This window comes from Lissotriton vulgaris, chromosome 8, assembly GCF_964263255.1.
Source record: "Lissotriton vulgaris chromosome 8, aLisVul1.2, whole genome shotgun sequence".
Lineage (NCBI taxonomy): Eukaryota > Metazoa > Chordata > Amphibia > Caudata > Salamandridae > Lissotriton > Lissotriton vulgaris.
This window is the reverse complement of record NC_141696.1, coordinates 204,049,956-204,068,291: the sequence shown is the minus strand read 5'-3', so window position 1 is coordinate 204,068,291 and position 18,336 is coordinate 204,049,956. Positions and strand designations below refer to the sequence as shown.

The window sequence follows — 18,336 nt, the reverse complement described above, 5'->3', positions numbered from 1 at the left end:
AAGAGAGGTGAGAGAGGAGAGAGAGAGGGGGATGGAGGAGAGAGAGACGGAGACGGGGAGAGAGGAGAGGGAAGAGAGGGAAAGGGGGAGAGGGAAGTCAGTGAAAGGAAGAGAGGGAAAGGGAGAGAGGGTAGAGGGAGAGAGGGAGGGTAAGAAGAGAGGGGGAGGACGAGAGCAAAGGACGGAGTGGAGAGAGAGGGGGAGAGAGGAGAGAGAGAAGGGGAGAGGAGAGAGAGAGGGGGAGAGAGGAGAGAGAGAGGGGGATGGAGGAGAGAGAGACAGAGACAGGGAGAGAGAAGAGGGAAGAGAGGGAAAGGAAGAGAGGGAGAGGGAAGTGATGGAAAGGGAGAGAGGGTAGAGGGAGAGAGGGAGGGTACGAAGAGAGAGGGAGGACGAGAGCGAAGGACGGAGGGGAGAGAGAGGGGAGGGAGAACGAGAGGAGAGCAGGCAGAGGGGGAGATGGGGAGAGGGAGAAAAAGGAGAGGGTAAAGAGAGGGAGAGAGGAGAGAGAGGGGAGGGGGGAGAGAGAGAGGGGGAGAGAGGAGAGATCGAGGGGGATGGAGGAGAGAGAGACGGAGACGGGGAGAGAGGAGAGGGAAGAGAGGGAGAGGGAGAGAGGGAGAGGGAAGTGAGGTAAAGGAAGAGAGGGTAAGGGAGAGGGAGGGTAAGAAGAGAGGGGGAGGACAAGAGTGAAGGACGGAGGGGGGAGAGAGGGGAGGAAGAGAGAGAGAGGAGAGCAGGCAGAGGGGGAGATGGGGAGAGGGGGAAAAAGGAGAGCAGGGGGAAGGTAAAGAGAGGAGAGAGGAGAGAGAGAGGGAGAGGGTGAGAAAGGAGAGAGGAGAGAGTGAGAGGGAAGTGAGGGAAAGGGAGAGAGGTAGACAGAGAGAGAGGGAGAGTGAGAGAGTGAGGGGAGGGAGAGAGAGGGAGGACAAGAGGGAAGGAGGGAGAGGAGAGGGAGTGGAGTGAGTGAGGGAGAGAGAGAGAGGAGAGCAGGGAGAGGGGGTTAGAGGGCTTCTGGTCACTCCCACGAGGACATTTTAAAAAATATGCCAGCTTCAGTCACTTTGCCATTTTATAAGGACACAAGCTATATTACAGGAAATGGCCTCCAAAGTAAGAAACAAGTTCGAGGCAAAACAAAAGGTTCATATTAGGGAGTACAGGTTCATCTTTTTAATATTCTGTGGGAAATAGTGGATGATAGAAACAACAGGTGTTCAGCTAAGGCATTTAGAAGCTGCCTCTTAACTTTGCTAGATGGCAGACGTTTGTAAATAGAAATAAACAGAAAGGTAATGATTTCTTTCCTCACTGCACCGAAGATCCAGTTTTCTTGAGCGCTGATATTAACCTAATATTAACCTGGTGATACCTCAGCGTAAAAGAGATGAGGCAGAGAGTCTTTGATTCAGAGTTGTACTTCTGGATTGCTTTACTTAGGGAGGAGCCAGACAAGCATGAGGGCCTTTGAAAGTCGGTAGTATAGACGTTATGTGAATGGCGACTTTGGGTGATGTTATCATACATGGTTCATGGTCCTGCACTGCAGAGCCGGCATAGCGGAAACGCTTTATTATTTACTGTCAACGAGAACTGAAGGCGAGGGAGCTAGGCAAAATGCCAATCTGGCGGGCGAGACAGTGCAGTGCCCCGAAGATGGGGGGTTGGGTAGTGTGGGGTAAACAAGAGCCACCCAGCAGCACGTGAGCGGGAGGCACCACTTGTAGGGGGTGGATGTGAAGAGGACTCGTCCCTGTGCACGCGAAAGTGTAAGCAGCGGCCGCATCAAAAGTGTGCAAATTTAAAATACAAACTGCAACGAAGTAGAGCATCAAAAAGAACAAGTGACCCGCTGTAGACTTACTGCAATTTGAGAGATGCTGTCGCGTGAAGGGACAAACTGAGTGTGGTACTGCAGTAGAAAGTGAAGAAAGGCAAACCAAGATGAAAAAAAAGTTAAACCAAGAATAAGACCAAAAGAGACAAGACGGAGGGAAGGCAGAGAAGGGGAGGGGGGAGGAGAAATGCGACACGGCGGGCAGGGGAGGGGGCGGAGCGGGGAGAGGGTGTGAAAGCAGCAGGGACCTGGAGTGCGGCTGAGGGAACTGAAGAAATGCGACACAGCAGGCAGGGGAGGGGGCGGAGCGGGGGTGTGGGAGGAGTGCGCCTGAGGGAAAATACATGCAAGGCAGGCGGCTGGGGGCATGTGCACGCGCTTTTAAGCTCAATGCGCATGCGCATTGAGCTTGAATTTCACGGGCACTGCAAGGAATCGCCACGATTCCTTGCAAGTTGGTTAAAGACTGTTTAAGCCCCCATAGTCTCGCAAGCTCGATGCGCATGCGCATCGACAGGCGAGACCTAAAAACGAAAACGAGATAATGACAGACTGTATAGCATCTTAATTTAGGAGTTTCCCTTTATTTTCCTCAATTGAAAGCCAAGGAGCGACACGTAAAACACCTCATGAAAACAATGTTTGTCGCTAGACTTGTGCTCTGCTTTTACATTTCGCTGTACCATGCTAAAGAGATTTAACACGAGGTCTAACGCACGCCCCAGCCCAGCTGTGCTTTTGCATAATGAGTTTACAGCACCTCAGCTCCCTGACAGCCCGCTTCCTCCCTCCACATCTGTAAGCGTTAGGGGAGGGCTACAGCCAGCTTAGGAAACTAGTTGTGCACTCGTTTGTTACTTTCAGCAAGACTGGTCAAGTTGATCTCATGTCTTAATACATAACCTAGAACACCCCTTCAAATATATTACAACATGTATGCGCACTACTGCAACTTTGTTTTTAGACTAGTTTAAGCATTCTTTAAGGGCTGATGAGGTGCAGCGGGCCATGTTTTGCCCACTCTGGATGCTGTCACTCACGTTTGGTTGGGGGGGGGGGAGAAATTTGATGCCCGCGTTTCCTGTGACTCAGCTGTGCCTCGCGCTGCCTGCAGGGACAACTTCACTCCTAAACAAAGGAGCTCGCGGGACACCAGCACGCACGGGCTTCAAGGGGACGCTGCAAAACTACGGACAAAATGCAAACATGACCATCAAAGGGGTCCGCGGAGGCAGCGCGGCGTCCCCAGCCTCCCTGTGAGGAAACCTTTGAACTTCCATGAAAAGGGCACCCTCTGGTGCTGCCTGGCCGTGCCGTGCTGAGGAGGGGTGTCCCGGCGAGAGCAGCATGTCCGTCCACTGGAAGAGCTGGCTTTCCAACGAGGGGGCAAAACATCTGTTTTTGGTAAAGTGGTTTGTGAGTGGAGTTAAATTGGGTGACGTTTCGGTTGTCTTGCTAGCTGTTTTATTAAAATAACTTGTTGGGTGGCTGTGCTGGGGCGCGCGCATGACACATCTGAAATCTGCAAGTTTGCATTTGTGTCCGCTTTTCTGGTGCAGAGGTATCCATCCTCCGGCACATCTAACATGCATTGTTGCCTGAGGCAACATACATGTTAGAGGCTACTTGCCTCTCCTCTGCCATGTACATCGGCATGGTTTTGTTTGGAAGTGGCCACTTCTTGAAACGTCGCATTTTTGGAAACTAGGAGGATCACGTACTTTTCATCTTTGGTTGTCCAAACTGGGTACGAGCATACAAACAAATTAAGTGCCCCTGTCCTTTCTCTCAGTTGCCAAATGCTCCCGCATCAGGTCAGACCATGAGCATACTCTGAAAATGTAGCGCATCATGCATTTTGTGTTGTTTTTTTTTATTTGCCTAAACTAACAGTTAAACGCGAAACTACAAGCCCCAGAATGCATCTTTTTCAGGGTTGTTATTTCGCTTTTAAGAGAGTGGCATTTCTTTAATACACATCTACAGTGATGGAAGCAAATCCCCTAATACGAATATCTGGTTTGCTGCATTCTGGGACTTGAAGTTTCGTCCAGCATTATAAATACTGATCAACAGTCCCAAACTGCAAACTGTAGTGAATTAAAAATCCATAACTGGCAGAATGTGCCACTTGTAGCTTAACATTTAAATGGCTGATGTTAGTTACAAAATAAATGTGTTTTTTCATTCCCGCTGGACACACTAGGGCTTGACACTGCATTTCTGGATTCCTATAGATTGTTCTCTTCCTTGCAGGTTTTCTGGCTGGCGCTCAATCTATGGCTCTTCTGTGGGAGTTTCCTCTATTACAGTGGACCCCAGTACTACTATCTGCTGCAGATGATAGGGGTAAGTGATGCTCCACACCTGGGACGTGAATGATCATAGGAGAGGAGGGGTTCACATGAATTGAAAAATTGCATGATTAACAGCATGCAGGGCAGCCTTTTAAACTTAAAAATGAATAGAATGACAAGGGGAAGTGATAAAGGTAGAACTCCTCTCTACGCCCACAATAATGGGAAAAGAGAACATGACTGCAATGGGTTTTCGTTTCTCACTAGAAGCGGATCTGACACTCAAAAATGTAAACTTGTGTAGACGTAGAGCATTCACCTTAAAGTATTCCACGTTTTTTGTCCTCGGCTGCGCCCTCGGGGCAGCACTTTCTCCCATTCAAAATTACTACTTTTCAACCCTACCTGAAAATAGTTTGGGAATATGTTTATTTATTTATTTTTGAGGTTTACGTAGCGCTGGCTAGACCCGAAGCTATAAGAGCGCTTTATATGTTATGAGATTACATTTACAAGATGTACCTGAGGGGATTCATAAGGGTCAAAGAAAAGAGCAATACATAGTTAGGTGGTTATAAAGTGTGTGTTGTGTGTGTTTTTGTATTTATATAGCGCCTTCTACCCAGAGGTCTCGTAGCGCTGTATTAATACCACAGTGGAACCCTTCCTGGCTTTTCTGTGAGATGTCCACTCCTGGGCACCCCCAAGGTGAAGCCAGGCATTCAAGCGCTGCTGGGGCCATTGTGGAGATTGAGCAAGCTATTGCCCAGAGTCACAGAGTGGGACCCTTGATTAGACTAGGCACTGAGGCGAGAATTATCAGGTCCGGGGAGATTGAGTCCAAGAGCCACCGAGGCGGTAATTGAACCCTGGTCCCGGGCCAGACCTCTGCATCAGGGTCTGCCACTCTAACCATTGAGCCACGCTTCTCCAAGTGACAACAGCATAATACAAGGGCACATTGAGGCATGGCATCGAGGAGAATAAAGGTGATTAAAAAGGTCAGGTGGCCAGTCTTGAAGGAGCCAGTCAATGAGAGAAACACAGAGCAGCTTGTGCCTGTGTTGAAGTAGTTGTTGAGAGGTAGAAGTTGAAGGTCCTATTTGAAGGAAGGAAAAGGGGCGTTGCAGCGGAGATCCTTGGGGAGTGAGTTCCAGGTCTTAGGTGCATTTCCTGAGAAGGAGCGCACCTGGTTTGAGTTCTTCTTTAGGTTCGAAATGATGAGATGAAGAGCGTTGGAGCCTCTCAGTGCCCGGACTCTTCCTGCTCTCGAGATTTTGGTCTCCAAGTATTTGGGGTTTATTGTATGAAGGCCTTGTGGGTGATACCGGCTGTTCTGAAGATGTATCTTCCTTTGATGGGAAGCCAGTTCAGACTTTTGAGGGCAGGAGAGATGTGATAGAATCTTTTTATTCCTGTGAGGGGTCTGGTAGTCGCGTTGAGAGCTGCTGTAAGGGTCACAAGGCGACATTTAGGATTTCCTGTAAGGAGGGCATTGCAATAGACACGTTTTATGATGATAAGAGATTGCAATACCACCTTAAGATCGTCTGGGTGGATAATTGGTTTGATTTTTTTCAGGTGTCTGAGTATTCAGAGTGCTTCTTTAGCTGAGTTGTTAATGTGCTCCCTCATTGATATGTTTTTGTCCAGGGTGATGCCCAAGGACTTTATGGATTTAGAAAGAGAAAGAGAGCAGTTAAGCATGTCAATATTTTTGATCCATTCTAGGACAGGTACATTTTTAGGGGAGAAGATTATTAGTTCTGCCTTTTTGGGGTTCAGTTTAAGGTGGTTGGTTTTTAGCCATGCTTGCTTCTTAAATAGTGTAGTGTTCAGATGTTGGAGGTCACAGGGTGATTTTATTTTGTAGTAGAGTTGTGTGTCATCTGCGTATAGGTGATTTTTAACCCCTGCTTGGTTCAAAATGATGAGGTTAAAAAGGGCTGGGGAAAGGATAGCGCCTTTGGGTATGCCTTGTGGTACTGAGCAGGATTAGAGAGACAGCTGTTGATTTTAATTTGCTGACAGCGATGTTGCAAATGGGACGTGGACCAGAGTTTCAAGTAAAGGTGGATGATTTACTGTATTGAATGACAAGGACAAGTCAATTAGGGTTAGGAGGCAGGCATTGCCTTCATTTAACGCCTTAACAGGGGCGGTTTTTCCCGCTGCGGTGCAGGCGTTCTAAAGGGTGGGTGGGGCTGCGTCAGCCGTTGGCAGTCGGCAGCACTGGGGAGGGAGGCCGACGGGAGCACGGAAGGGGTTAAGGATCTGTGGATGTCATCGGAAAAATTGATCATGATGGGTTCAGTGCTACAGCCTTTCCTGAATCCTGATTGGAAAGTGTTGTGGAGGTTGAATTCCTCTATCTGTTGCATGATTGAAGGAGGACACACTTCTCCAGTGTTTTTGCAAGGAAAGAAAGCTTGGTAATTGGTCTAAGGTTGTCCAGGCCGCTAGGGGTCTGTCTGCTCCTGGCTTTTTGAGAATGGTTGTGACAAGTCCTACTTGGAGTGATTCAGGAACACAGCATGATGAAAAAAATACATTGACGATTTAGGTCCAAAACAGGGAGTTGATGTGGTTGAGGTTCTTCACTATGCTGAAGGGTGGTGGACCCGTGGTGTGGAATGTGGGCTTCAAGTTTGCAATTATTTTGAAGACTTCGCTTTCAGTCAAGAGTTTGAAATCTGTCCACAGAGGCTGTAGGCGTTCATGATTGACTTTGGGTTTATTTGGTGCATAATGGTCTTTGGTTAAGCCTTGGGTGGAGATTTTAGTGGTGACCGAGGGGACAATGATGCAGGTGGGCAGAGATGTCAGACTAGTATCATGGAAAAGACATTGTTAGATTTCTGCAACTTTTCAATGAAGTAGTTACCTACTTCTTTGCAATGTTCTACAGTGACTGGTGTATCAGGTTCGGAGGTGTAAGTGCTTTGAGGTTTAATAATGTTAAAGAGCTCCCTAGGTCAGTTCTTTGCTAGATCCAGTTGATTGCGAAAGAAGGTAGCTTCTTGTAGGATAGCCATTCGGATCTAAAGAGTTCAAGGTAAGCCAGTGAAAAGTTTGTCTCCAGAGCCTTTCAGTTTGTCTAAGTTTTCTCCTCTCAAAGTTAAGGTCAGAATTGAACAAGGTTCTAGATTGAGTTTTTCTAGAGCGCTTAGGTTCAAGCTGTGCAATTTCGTAGATCGCATCAGTAATAGCAGTGTTCTAGTGGTTGGTAAGGTTGAAACAACTATGCTGTGTGGTGAGGATTCCCTATTCTAAGCACTTTGTGAAATCCAATTTTAACACCATCTGATTATAGATAATTTTTAGACACTCCACTTGGGATGGCCCACCACAAAAGGCCACTAGAATAAACAATTTTATATCAAAACCAAGGAGTATCTTACATTAGAAATACAATCTGTCAAAAGTCATGTGTAGACATATATCATGCAACAGAAAAAGAAACTCTTTGTAGCAGGCTTGTTTCTTCTTTTGGGTTTTATTTTTATTTCCACTTCAGGTATTATTTTTCAAAAATGCTTCACAAAACAAGATGATCAAATGAATCCAATTCAATTGATGGTCAACATATATCACAATACAGCCAATACAGCCTACGCGTTTCGTCCTCAAATGGGACATCATCAGGGCTGTGAAAATAAAAAAAAACAAGCACTGGCGTTGCCAATAGGTCTCGCAGTAGGAAAGTTGGAGCTATTACAATTGCAAATAACAATGCCTTTTATTTTTGTTTTCATTTTAAAAACATAAAGGGCTTTGTCATTTACAAAACCAATAGCTCCAACTTTCCTACTGCGAGACCTATTGTGCACTGCACAGTGTGGGTGAAAGTGGCACTGCGTGTGTGTGAGTGGCTTTGAGTGAGTTGCGTTGCGTGGGTGAGTGGCGTTGCATGTGTGAGTGTTGTTGCGTGGGTGAGTGGCATTGCGTGGGTGAGTGGCATTGCGTGGGTGAGTGGCGTTGCGTGTGTGAGTTGCGTTGCGTGGGTGAGTGGCATTGCATGGGTGAGAGTGGCGTTGCGTGTGTGAGAGTGGGCTTGCGTGGGTGTGAGTGGCATTGCGTGTGTGAGTGGTGCTGTGTGGGTAAAAGTGGCACTGCGTGTGTGAGTGGCGTTGTGTGGGTGAGTGGCGTTGCGTGTGTGAGTGGCGTTGCGTGGGTGAGTGGCGTTGCGTGGGTGAGTGGCGTTGCGTGGGTGAGTGGCATTGCATGTGTGAGTGGCGTTGCATGTGTGAGTGGCGTTGCATGTGTGAGTGGCGTTGCATGTGTGAGTGGCGTTGCGTGGATGAGTGGCGTTGCGTGGATGAGTGGCATTGCGTGGATGAGTGGCGTTGCGTGGATGAGTGGGGTTGCGTGGATGAGTGGGGTTGCGTGGGTGAGTTGTGTTGCGTGTGTGAGTGGTGTTGCTTGGGTGAGTGGCGTTGCTTGGGTGAGTGTGGCATTGCGTGGGTGATAGTGGGCTTGCGTGGGTGTGAGTGGTGTTGCGTGTCTGAAAGTGGTGCTGTGTGGGTGAAGGTGGCACTGCGTGGGTGTGAGTGGCTTTGAGTGAGTGAGTGGCGTTGCGTGGGTGAGTGTGGTGTTGCGTGGATGATAGTGGGCTTGCGTGGGTGTGAGTGGCGTTGCGTGTCTGTAAGTGTTGCTGTGTGGGTGAAAGTGGCACAGAGCCTTTGATGTGGCCTGGCGCTGGAGAAATGCTGCTGCTGCTAATTAAATATAACCAGTTTTTTCATTGGCTGCACGCCTTTAATCAAAGTGCAAAGAGATTGTTAATTCCTTTACTGACTGAGGTGCTCTGAAGAGTCTTGCTGGAGGAAGAGAGCAGTAAGTCTCCCGAATTGTAGGACTGCTGGTAAGTTGTCTCGTCACAAATGGTGGCCCAGCCCACACGTCTCCGGTGTAACGAAGTTGCAGCATCTGTGGCGTAACCCGATGCTGGGAGCCACCGGAGCTTTATCTTTCACACTGAGTGCGCCACCCCCTGCTTCTCTCTGTCCCCATCTGCACGTGTACCTGCCCTGTTCAGATGTCAACGCTTCACAACACAGCTGTGGCGTGAATGTTAGTCTAGTTGGCTAAATGTAAACCTGCCGGTTTTGATCTGCATAGTAGTTCTACACCGCTAAACAATTGCTTTTGCCAGATGATGGAAATGTGAAACATCAGCTTATGTTATACCTGTATTTGTAATACGAAATGTAGCCGTGGGCGAAAACGTAAGGGCCCTAGTACCTCTGTCACTTACCAACCTCTTGTATTCGCCCTATAATTCGTTCAGGTATAAGCAACTAAAGCATCCGACACAATAATCAAAAGTGGTACTGATAAAATGATGTAGAGCGTAAAGTAAAATGACGCTTGGCTCTAAATACAGCTGCTTTTGTTGCGCAACGTGATGGTACTAATGGTATTGGCCTTGGAATTATGAAGTACAAACCCTACCGAGATTCCGTCCCTTGACCCTTCGGCAAGACAAGCTGCACGTGCTTAACGCGCAGATCCATACTATCAAGTGAACGTGACCTTATATAATGTAACTGGTGACATGCTGTATTTACCAACAGGTTTGCTAATTTGCTATATGTTGTAGGGAAACTACTTTCAATTTCTGTGCTTGCTGTCATTAGATGTGCAAATCCGATTGGTTGGGTGGAGGCAGCTCAGAACTGTAGCCCCTAGAAAACCATAATTTTTTCTAAATAAAAGTGCAAGACCCGAAACATGGTGGGATTGATGTAGGTGATAGGTACTGTTTACTCAGTGGTTTTAGTTTGCAGGAGAATAGAAGCACAGGGAATGCGAGCGAGGGGAGGCAGGCAGATTACGAGGGAAGCCGGATGGGGGCGGGAGAGCCTGGTGGGGGGGCGTGAATGCGCGAGGGGAGGCAGGCGGATTGGGAGGGAAGCCTGATGGGGGGGCGTGAATGCGAGAGAGGGGAGGTGCTGGTGTGGGAGGGGGGAGTTGCTGTATAATGTAACTGGTGCCCATGTAAAGCTTTCCAGTACTTCTGGCTCGGTTTCACGCCAAAAAAAACAATTGGGTGGGTCTTTTTTCGGTTCCATGCACACACTTGTAAAATACATGCTGTATTTACCAACAGGTTTGCTAATTTGCTATATGTTGTAGGGAAACTACTTTCAATTTCTGTGCTTGCTGTCATTAGATGTGCAAATCCGATTGGTTAGGTGGAGGCAGCTCAGAACTGTAGCCCCTAGAAAACCATAATTTTTTCTAAATAAAAGTGCAAGACCCGAAACATGGTGGGATCGATGTAGGTGATAGGTACTGTTTACTCAGTGGTTTTAGTTTGCAGGAGAATAGAAGCACAGGGAATGCGAGCGAGGGGAGGCAGGCAGATTATGAGGGAAGCCGGATGGGGGCGGGAGAGCCTGGTGGGGGGGCGTGAATGCGCGAGGGGAGGCAGGCGGATTGGGAGGGAAGCCTTATGGGGGGTCGTGAATGCGAGAGAGGGGAGGTGCTGGTGTGGGAGGGGGGAGTTGCTGTATAATGTAACTGTTGCTCATGTAAAGCTTTCCAGTACTTCTGGCTCGGTTTCACGCAAAAAAAACCAATTGGGTGGGTCTTTTTTGGGTTCCATGCACACGCTTGTAAAATACATGCTGTATTTACCAACAGGTTTGCTAATTTGCTATATGTTGTAGGGAAACTACTTTCAATTTCTGTGCTTGCTGTCATTAGATGTGCAAATCCGATTGGTTAGGTGGAGGCAGCTCAGAACTGTAGCCCCTAGAAAACCATAATTTTTTCTAAATAAAAGTGCAAGACCCGAAACATGGTGGGATCAATGTAGGTGATAGGTACTGTTTACTCAGTGGTTTTAGTTTGCAGGAGAATAGAAGCACAGGGAATGCGAGCGAGGGGAGGCAGGCAGATTACGAGGGAAGCCGGATGGGGGCGGGAGAGCCTGGTGGGGGGGCGTGAATGCGCGAGGGGAGGCAGGCGGATTGGGAGGGAAGCCTGATGGGGGGGGCGTGAATGCGAGAGAGGGGAGGTGCTGGTGTGGGAGGGGGGAGTTGCTGGTGTGAATGCGAGAGGCTGGGCTTGCATGCGATGCGCGTGCATGTACACAGGAACTGCATGAAAACCGCGGGGCTGAAAGCCCTTTGGTTTCACGATGTTTTCGCCACTTGAATTCTCGCTCCGCTCGATGCACTTGCGCACATCGATAGGTCGCGAGACCTAAAAAACAAATATAACTAACCAATTCAAAGATACTTCAATTATCCAATCTATAATCCTACCTATATAACAATCTGAGGCAATATGGAACTCAGCCTGCCTATATAACAATTCTGCTAAACAAATTTATTTAATTTATGAACATGTCTCTCATATGATCCACTAATATAAAAAAGAAAACGTATATGATTTTGAAAATCAATTGGATGGACGAGTTCCAAGAAAATGTGTTTTTCATTAAACTTATTAGTCAGAATATTGCACCCCTGCATAGTGACAACGTATAGTCCCCTGACTCCAATACTTAAGGGACAAATTTTAAATTCTAAAAATAACACTGTGTCTGTACAACATAAGAGTACAATTTGATATAACTCCTAACCTTCAAGACTTGCTTGAGCTGATGCGAGCTGGTTTGTTCAATCAATATTGTCTGAAAATATCTTCTATGCGATGTATTCGCAATTCAAACGGTTTCCTGAGAGTAAATAATTGACACGAATAAACACGGAGACAAAGTAATTAGTAGTCTCCTTTTAAAATAATCTTCTCAATTTTAAACTAAGCTAGGCAATTAGTTGAGCCCCATGTCCCTCAAGCACCTACCTCAATCAGTAACGATCTGCTTCTCCCGTGTCTTACATCCTCGGCGACCCGCATGGTAAAGAGTCGACAATTTGCTGTAACTTCCTACATTCTATATGTGCAATATTCATGTCACTACATACATAGAAAAATGCTGGAAATACTCATTGAGCATATTTACAGAAAGTAGTTTGAATTGCGAATACATCTCATAGAAGATATTTTCGTGACAATGTTGTTTTCTTTTTTATATTAGTGGATCATATGAGAGACGTGTTCATAAATTAGGAGACTTCTCAACCGCCTCATTGAAAACCATTCATATCTTTACGAAAGAAATTCTCCCGTGGGCTCTAGAAATTTAGGTGAGCGATCCTTGAACACTGTTGCACAAATAGAGGTAAATTGTTAATTTTAAGGTGCACGTTGACATGGAATGAATTATTCAGTGGTAAAATGTTTTTTTGCCTTGATAAACCAAAAGAAGGGTTAAACAGGTTCTATGTCACACTCAGATTGAGTGGTTCTGTTTTTTACACCAAAATTGTATTTCAATGATATTGTTTAGCAGAATTGTTATATAGGCAGGCTGAGTTCCATATTGCCTCAGATTGTTATATAGGTAGGATTATAGATTGGATAATTGTAGTATCTTTGAATTGGTTAGTTATATTTGTTTTTCTTTTTTTATTTTCACAGCCAGGATGATGTCCCCTTGAGGACGAAACGCGTAGGCTGTATTGGCTGTATTGTGATATATGTTGACCATCAATTGAATTGGATTCATTTGATCATCTTGTTTTGTGAAGCATTTTTCAAAAATAATACCTGAAGTGGAAATAAAAATAAAAACCCAAAAGAAGAAACAAGCCTGCTACAAAGAGTTTCTTTTTCTGTTGCATGATATATGTCTACACATGACTTTTGACAGATTGTATTTCTAATGTAAGATACTCCTTGGTTTTGGTATACAATGGTTGGTAAGGTTGTCAATGGTGTGAAGGAGAGGTTGCGAGTGTAGTTGGGTGCAGATCCAGGATTCCAGTTCTGTTAAGGGGATGTGTTTAATGTTTCTTGCCCAGTACGTTGGTTTGTTGGTGGTGGTGGGTGGAGTATGGAGTATGGGCATTAAGATTGAACAGTGAGAGATGGTGGTCCGACAAGTCGGTGGGCTTGATAGATTGGAGGGAGACAAGCTTATATTTAGAAATTATGGCTTCAAGAGCAGAGCCTTGCCTGTGGGTCGGTTTGTTGCAATATTTCTTGAGGTTGTTGATATCAAGAAGGTTAGTTGAGTTACGGTTTGTGCCATCTTCAGCATTGTTCCAGTACAGATTGAAGTCACCTCGAAAAATGTCATTTGTGTCAGTTAGGAAGTGTTGTGTAATAAAGTCAGTTAGTTCTTCAGTGAAGATTGTGCGATCACTAGGGGGGTGGTAGACGGTATTTGAAGGTCAAAACGTTTGTAGGTTCTAGTGTGTTACAATTAATTTCTTCTTTGTAGATGATCACTAGCCCACCCCCAGTTTGACCTGGTCTTTCCTGTCTGATGCTAGAATAGCCAGGCAGAGTGAGCAAGTCCAGAAACAGGGTAGAGTGTTAGGTGAGCGAGGTTTCGGTTAGAAATGCAATGTCAATTCCTTCTTCAAGTATAGTTTCAGCTAGATCGATGGCATGTCTCACTGCCGATCTGCAGTTAAGGTGCATACAGGCTAACAAGCTAGGACTGTTATTATTGGAGTGTATTGTCTGGACAGTGATGTATTGAGTAGGAGGTGTAGGTGACATGTGGGCTCGGGGGAATTGATTTGGGCCCAGGATCACAGGGATTCTGGAGAGAGATTTATGGTCAGCAAGCAGTGTTTTTGTGCTGTAGAATTCGCTAAGTCATAAAGCTTCTATTGGGGAATGGGTTTGAGAGTCTGGAAGGCTCTGTGGGAACATCAGCTAAAGAGGAGGGAGGCATGGCAGGGGTGTTTTGCTTGTTTCTCAGAGCTCTTTTTTGGGATGACCCTTTCTCTATTCTTGGGGCAGAGTAGTGTGTTACCTTAGTCTGGATCGTGCGGTAATTTTTAACAAGAGAGATGACTGTGACTAGAGAGTCAAGTTTTTGCTCAATTTGGCTCAGGCTCAAGGTGAGAGTGTCAAGGAGGCTATCTATTCTGTGGGTGAGTGGACAAGCAGAGGGTCCCGGGACTTAGGTGGACAGGTGATCCTTAAAGGAGGGAAGGGCAGAGTTGTAAAGTGAGCAGAAAGGAGGGTTTGTTTGGGTTGAGTGGGTTTACTGTGGGGAGTCAGTATTGTGTTCGAGAGGGGCTCAGTGGTGTAAGGACTAGAAGTCGAGCTGGCACTGTCATGATCGGTGAGCACATCTAGGGAATGCATTGCAGTGTGAACGAGTGTAAGGGTGGGAGCAGTGGGGTATTTACTGATGCTTACTCGACTAAGGCGTGTGACAGGAGAGGAAGGAGCGGTGGATTGAGTGGTAGAGGAAACCAGAAGTAGAGTGGCTAGAGTGATGACTGTTAAAGGAGAACGGTAGAGGGGAGGGTTGGGAGTATGGCCAGCATGTGTTAATGAGGCAATAAGTGACGAGAAGTGTCGATCAAAGATGGTGAGGTGCTGGTCTGATGCTTGGATTAGTATGTTGCATGTTCTGTTCATAGAAATTAGGATCGGCCCACTAAAGCTGTGGGAGGGGGTGTATGCGAGTTTAAATCTATATGTAATTTTCATTTTTTTTGAGATATGAATGTGGAGAAGGAAAATGGTTCTCCATTTTTTAGGGCGTTTGGAGTATAAGATGAAGTCTGTTTTCAGAGTGCCATTGTTGGCTGTGTAGTAGGTATCTGCAATTAGTCTTTCTGGGAGTTGCTTGAGAAGGATGTTTGGGGAATTATTTGAAATGTGATATACATATTTTATGCTCCAAGAGTTGGGGCCTTATCTCTCAAGGGCAAAGTTGGGAAGAGTGGGGAAGGAGTAGGACACAGTTCATATTTCTTTGCACTCAGGTTCAACTCAAAATGAGGTGGGGTGCTGTGGTTTAAGTGCCTAAGTATGCGATCAATGTTCTGGGGGGCCATGTTGAGATAGATTTTGAGTGGCTCTTGTAGGGTTCTGTTGGGAGTTGTGGGGTGAGTTGTCAGCTGAAGTAGGTTAGAGTTGTACATGCAGTGGAGCTTAGACTATAGCTATCAGTTAAAAATGTGTAGGTGTTGTGTTAGTCTCCTTGTTTCTACATGAAGGGTGATCGGTCTTTCTCCCGGTATAAAATTGACTCCTGGGCCAAGAAACAAGTCTATAACTATCCACAAATACTTCAGGCTAGAGCTAGAATAGTAAATAAGCCTCCTGAAATATTTGAAAGAAAGTTGCTCTTTCCCCAAATATTCTAGGACTGCAGTTAAAAAAGAATATTTTACCTTCCAGTGTCCGCCATGCCTACTGTTGCCCCGAGGGCACAATTCAGGGCCCAGATCCATGACTGAGTGTTTTTCTTTGCATTCCGGGACTAGTAGTCCAATTTAGCCAATTACAAAATCATGTAAAAAAACTTGAAAAAATTGAGAACTTTGTCAAGCTAAACTACCACATTTTTTCAATCAAACTTTAATGGACGTATATCTTTAAGATGTGTTAATATATTTATTTATCTTCTTTTTAAATTGATTTATGCAGAATATGAGTCTTCCAGAGTATTTTACTGTTATTGTTAGTCGACAACTTGCAAAATACAAAGTCTGTCATTTACATGGCCTCTTGGTATCCAAACAGTTAGAGGATTTGTAAAACCCCCACATTAAATGAATCTAAAAAATGTAGTTTTCTGTGTTTTTAACTTAACATCCCAAAAGTAGGATGGCAATATTTTCTTCTTTTACCTTGACAAAATCCACAGACCCAGCACACGCATTTTATCGTTGGAGGATTCAAACAAGCATTTGTTATTTACTGCACCACTTCCATTAACAGTTCGTGTGAGGTGCATAAAGTTCAAAACAAGATAATAACAATAATGACTCCACATAATGAGAATTGACCACATTCAGACCACAAATTTGAAAACAGGAATGGCGTTTCCCTCAAACTACCCAAAGTGCTCAGCTTATGTTATGTTACTGGCTTTAGTGTAGCGCACCTCATGCCACTCACACTAGTGGCATGAGGTGCGCTACACTAAAGCCAGTACATAACACTAAGCTCGAGACTTTTGGTCAGTCTGAGCCGGAAACGCCATTCATTGTTTTAAATTTGACTTGGTCTGATCTGGTGGCTCATTCTCATTCCTTGAGCTATGGGTATTTTCAGGGCCGGTTCTAGGATTGCGAGGCCCTGGGCCAAAAGGGAACGTGTGAGGCCCCTCTAATTTAAATAAGTGACCCCTTGAAAGGAGGCCATTCAGAGACACTGCGGGAGGCCCATTGTCCAGCATTTTAGCGCCCCACAGTTTTTACTTTCAACCCAAAAGCAATTATCACACCCTCAGCCCGATAGGTGTGAGAATTGCTTGTGGGCTAAAAGTTAAGTGTGGGGGCGGTAATATGCTGGACAATGGGCATCCCACAGTGTCTCTGAATGGGTCTCCTTACAATTGGGACAAGAGGAAGCGTCTCCCTCCCCTAGGCCTCCAGACACCATCCCTGAGAGGCCCTGGGAGGGGGGCCCTCCCGGACCCTAATTGTAAGGAGACACCTTTCTTCCAAATTGATTGCTAGGGAAACAACAGGATACACCACTATTGCGGGGCCCCATGCCGGTAGGCTCAGTGCGAGGCCCTGGGCAGCTGCCCACACTGCCCATGCCTAGCGCTGGCCCTGGGTATTTTGTTTTAGTGTATAGTGGCTGAAGGCAGAGAGGTTACCTTCTGATTACTTACCTGATAGATTTGAGGCGGGGTCGGCCTGGGACAGAAAATAGGCCTGCTCACCAAAATAAAAGTAGCTCCATTAGCAAGTTGCATATCTAAAAATATTAGCAAATTGTGTCAGTTTTGAACTTGTAAGGGCACACTAAAAACAAATTATATGCCTGACCGCGGGGGGAGGTGTCCTGCTCTAGTGGTTGATGTGGAGGTGGGCCAGTTTCACAAGACAATAAAACAGGCCTATAAACAGCTAAAAAAACAGGCTCAAACACAGACCTTTCAGAACAACCTTTTGGGCATTGCCAGATTTCCCTGTAGGCCAATTCGACCCTCAGGGAGGACCATGAGAGCCACAGGTATGGTGTATCTAGTCTCTGTCGGATATGTGCTCAGCATGTTTTTTTGAGGATTGTTATAGTGAGAAGAAGTGCCTTTGTGGAACTGCCCATAGTCAAATTTGGCCCTCGTTAGTTGCCGAGGAAATGAGTCAGGTTTTCCGAGTTACTGACCCTCGGTTTCCGGTAGAGGTGGACAAGCCACCGAAAGCTCAAACCAGAAGAATGGCACTGACTCAGCTGGAGGTCCTCTTGGAGCCTCAAACCCAAAACTAGTCAAGCTTTCACAGGAGGTGATGTGGCCTAGTAGCCACAGTTGCCAACCATGCACCATGGAAACCCTGCTTTATTTATCAGCTCAGCATCTGTAAATTCTGGTAAATCTCCTCCTAGCCGAAAAAGAAGAAAAAAAGCATAACGTAGATGTTTCTTTTGTTGAGTGGTCTTATATGCTTGTGTAAGGTTCAGGCTATAAAATACTGCCAAAAATAAAATGATCATTCTGCCTTTCACCAACTATCTAATTCCATTCTCCCAAAACTAAGCACAAAGCAATAACATTTGATGTCCGGAAGAGATAGCCAGAGATGATGAGGCCTAATGGCTAAGGCGTTCGACCTCGAAGCTGGGGAATTGGATTCTCATCTCGGCAGGGATGCTAAACATCCTGTGATTCTGGGAAAATCACTTAATCTCCCCATGCCTTCCGAAAATTAATGTGCCCATATGTAACGTAACTGGTGCTCATGTAAAGCGCTCTGAAACTTTCCAGTCAAGTTCGAGCTATACAAAACACTAAAAAAAAACGTAAAAACATTGAACAGTGTGAAACTGGAAAATCTGGGATTAATTCCAGCTTCCCTCCTTAAACAATTTGTGTGATCCTGGGCTACTTTATTTCAACAAGCCTCCTTTCTGGTTTGTTATCACATATGACAGCACCTTCAAATACATGAATTCAGGCTGTGGACTGTACACAAACCTCTAATATGTTTGTTTCAATATCCTTAAATATTTCTTCTCATACAATAAGAACCTAGGCTACAAGTAGAGAACACATGGCAACTGACTTGTATCTTAGTTTAATAATAGCACTGTCATCAGGGTGGGGCAAAAATGTTTTTCAATCCATCAGGATTTATAAAGCACAGCTGATCACCCAATACGATATCCAGACCATTTCAGGCCCCAGATTCTTTTTCG

The 18,336-nt window shown here is 45.7% G+C and overlaps 1 protein-coding gene across 1 annotated transcript in view; it reads left to right on the top strand.

Moving 5' to 3' along the window:
- The first annotated feature begins 2,961 nt into the window (after positions 1 to 2,961).
- NOX4 (NADPH oxidase 4) overlaps positions 2,962 to 18,336 on the top strand; it is a 727,367-nt gene continuing 711,992 nt past the window's right edge. The window contains exons 1-2 of the mRNA XM_086933983.1: positions 2,962 to 3,241; positions 4,094 to 4,186. Coding sequence (XP_086790109.1) covers positions 3,116 to 3,241; positions 4,094 to 4,186 — 219 coding nt within the window. The 5' untranslated portion in view covers positions 2,962 to 3,115. The remainder of the gene's footprint in view (positions 3,242 to 4,093; positions 4,187 to 18,336) is intronic.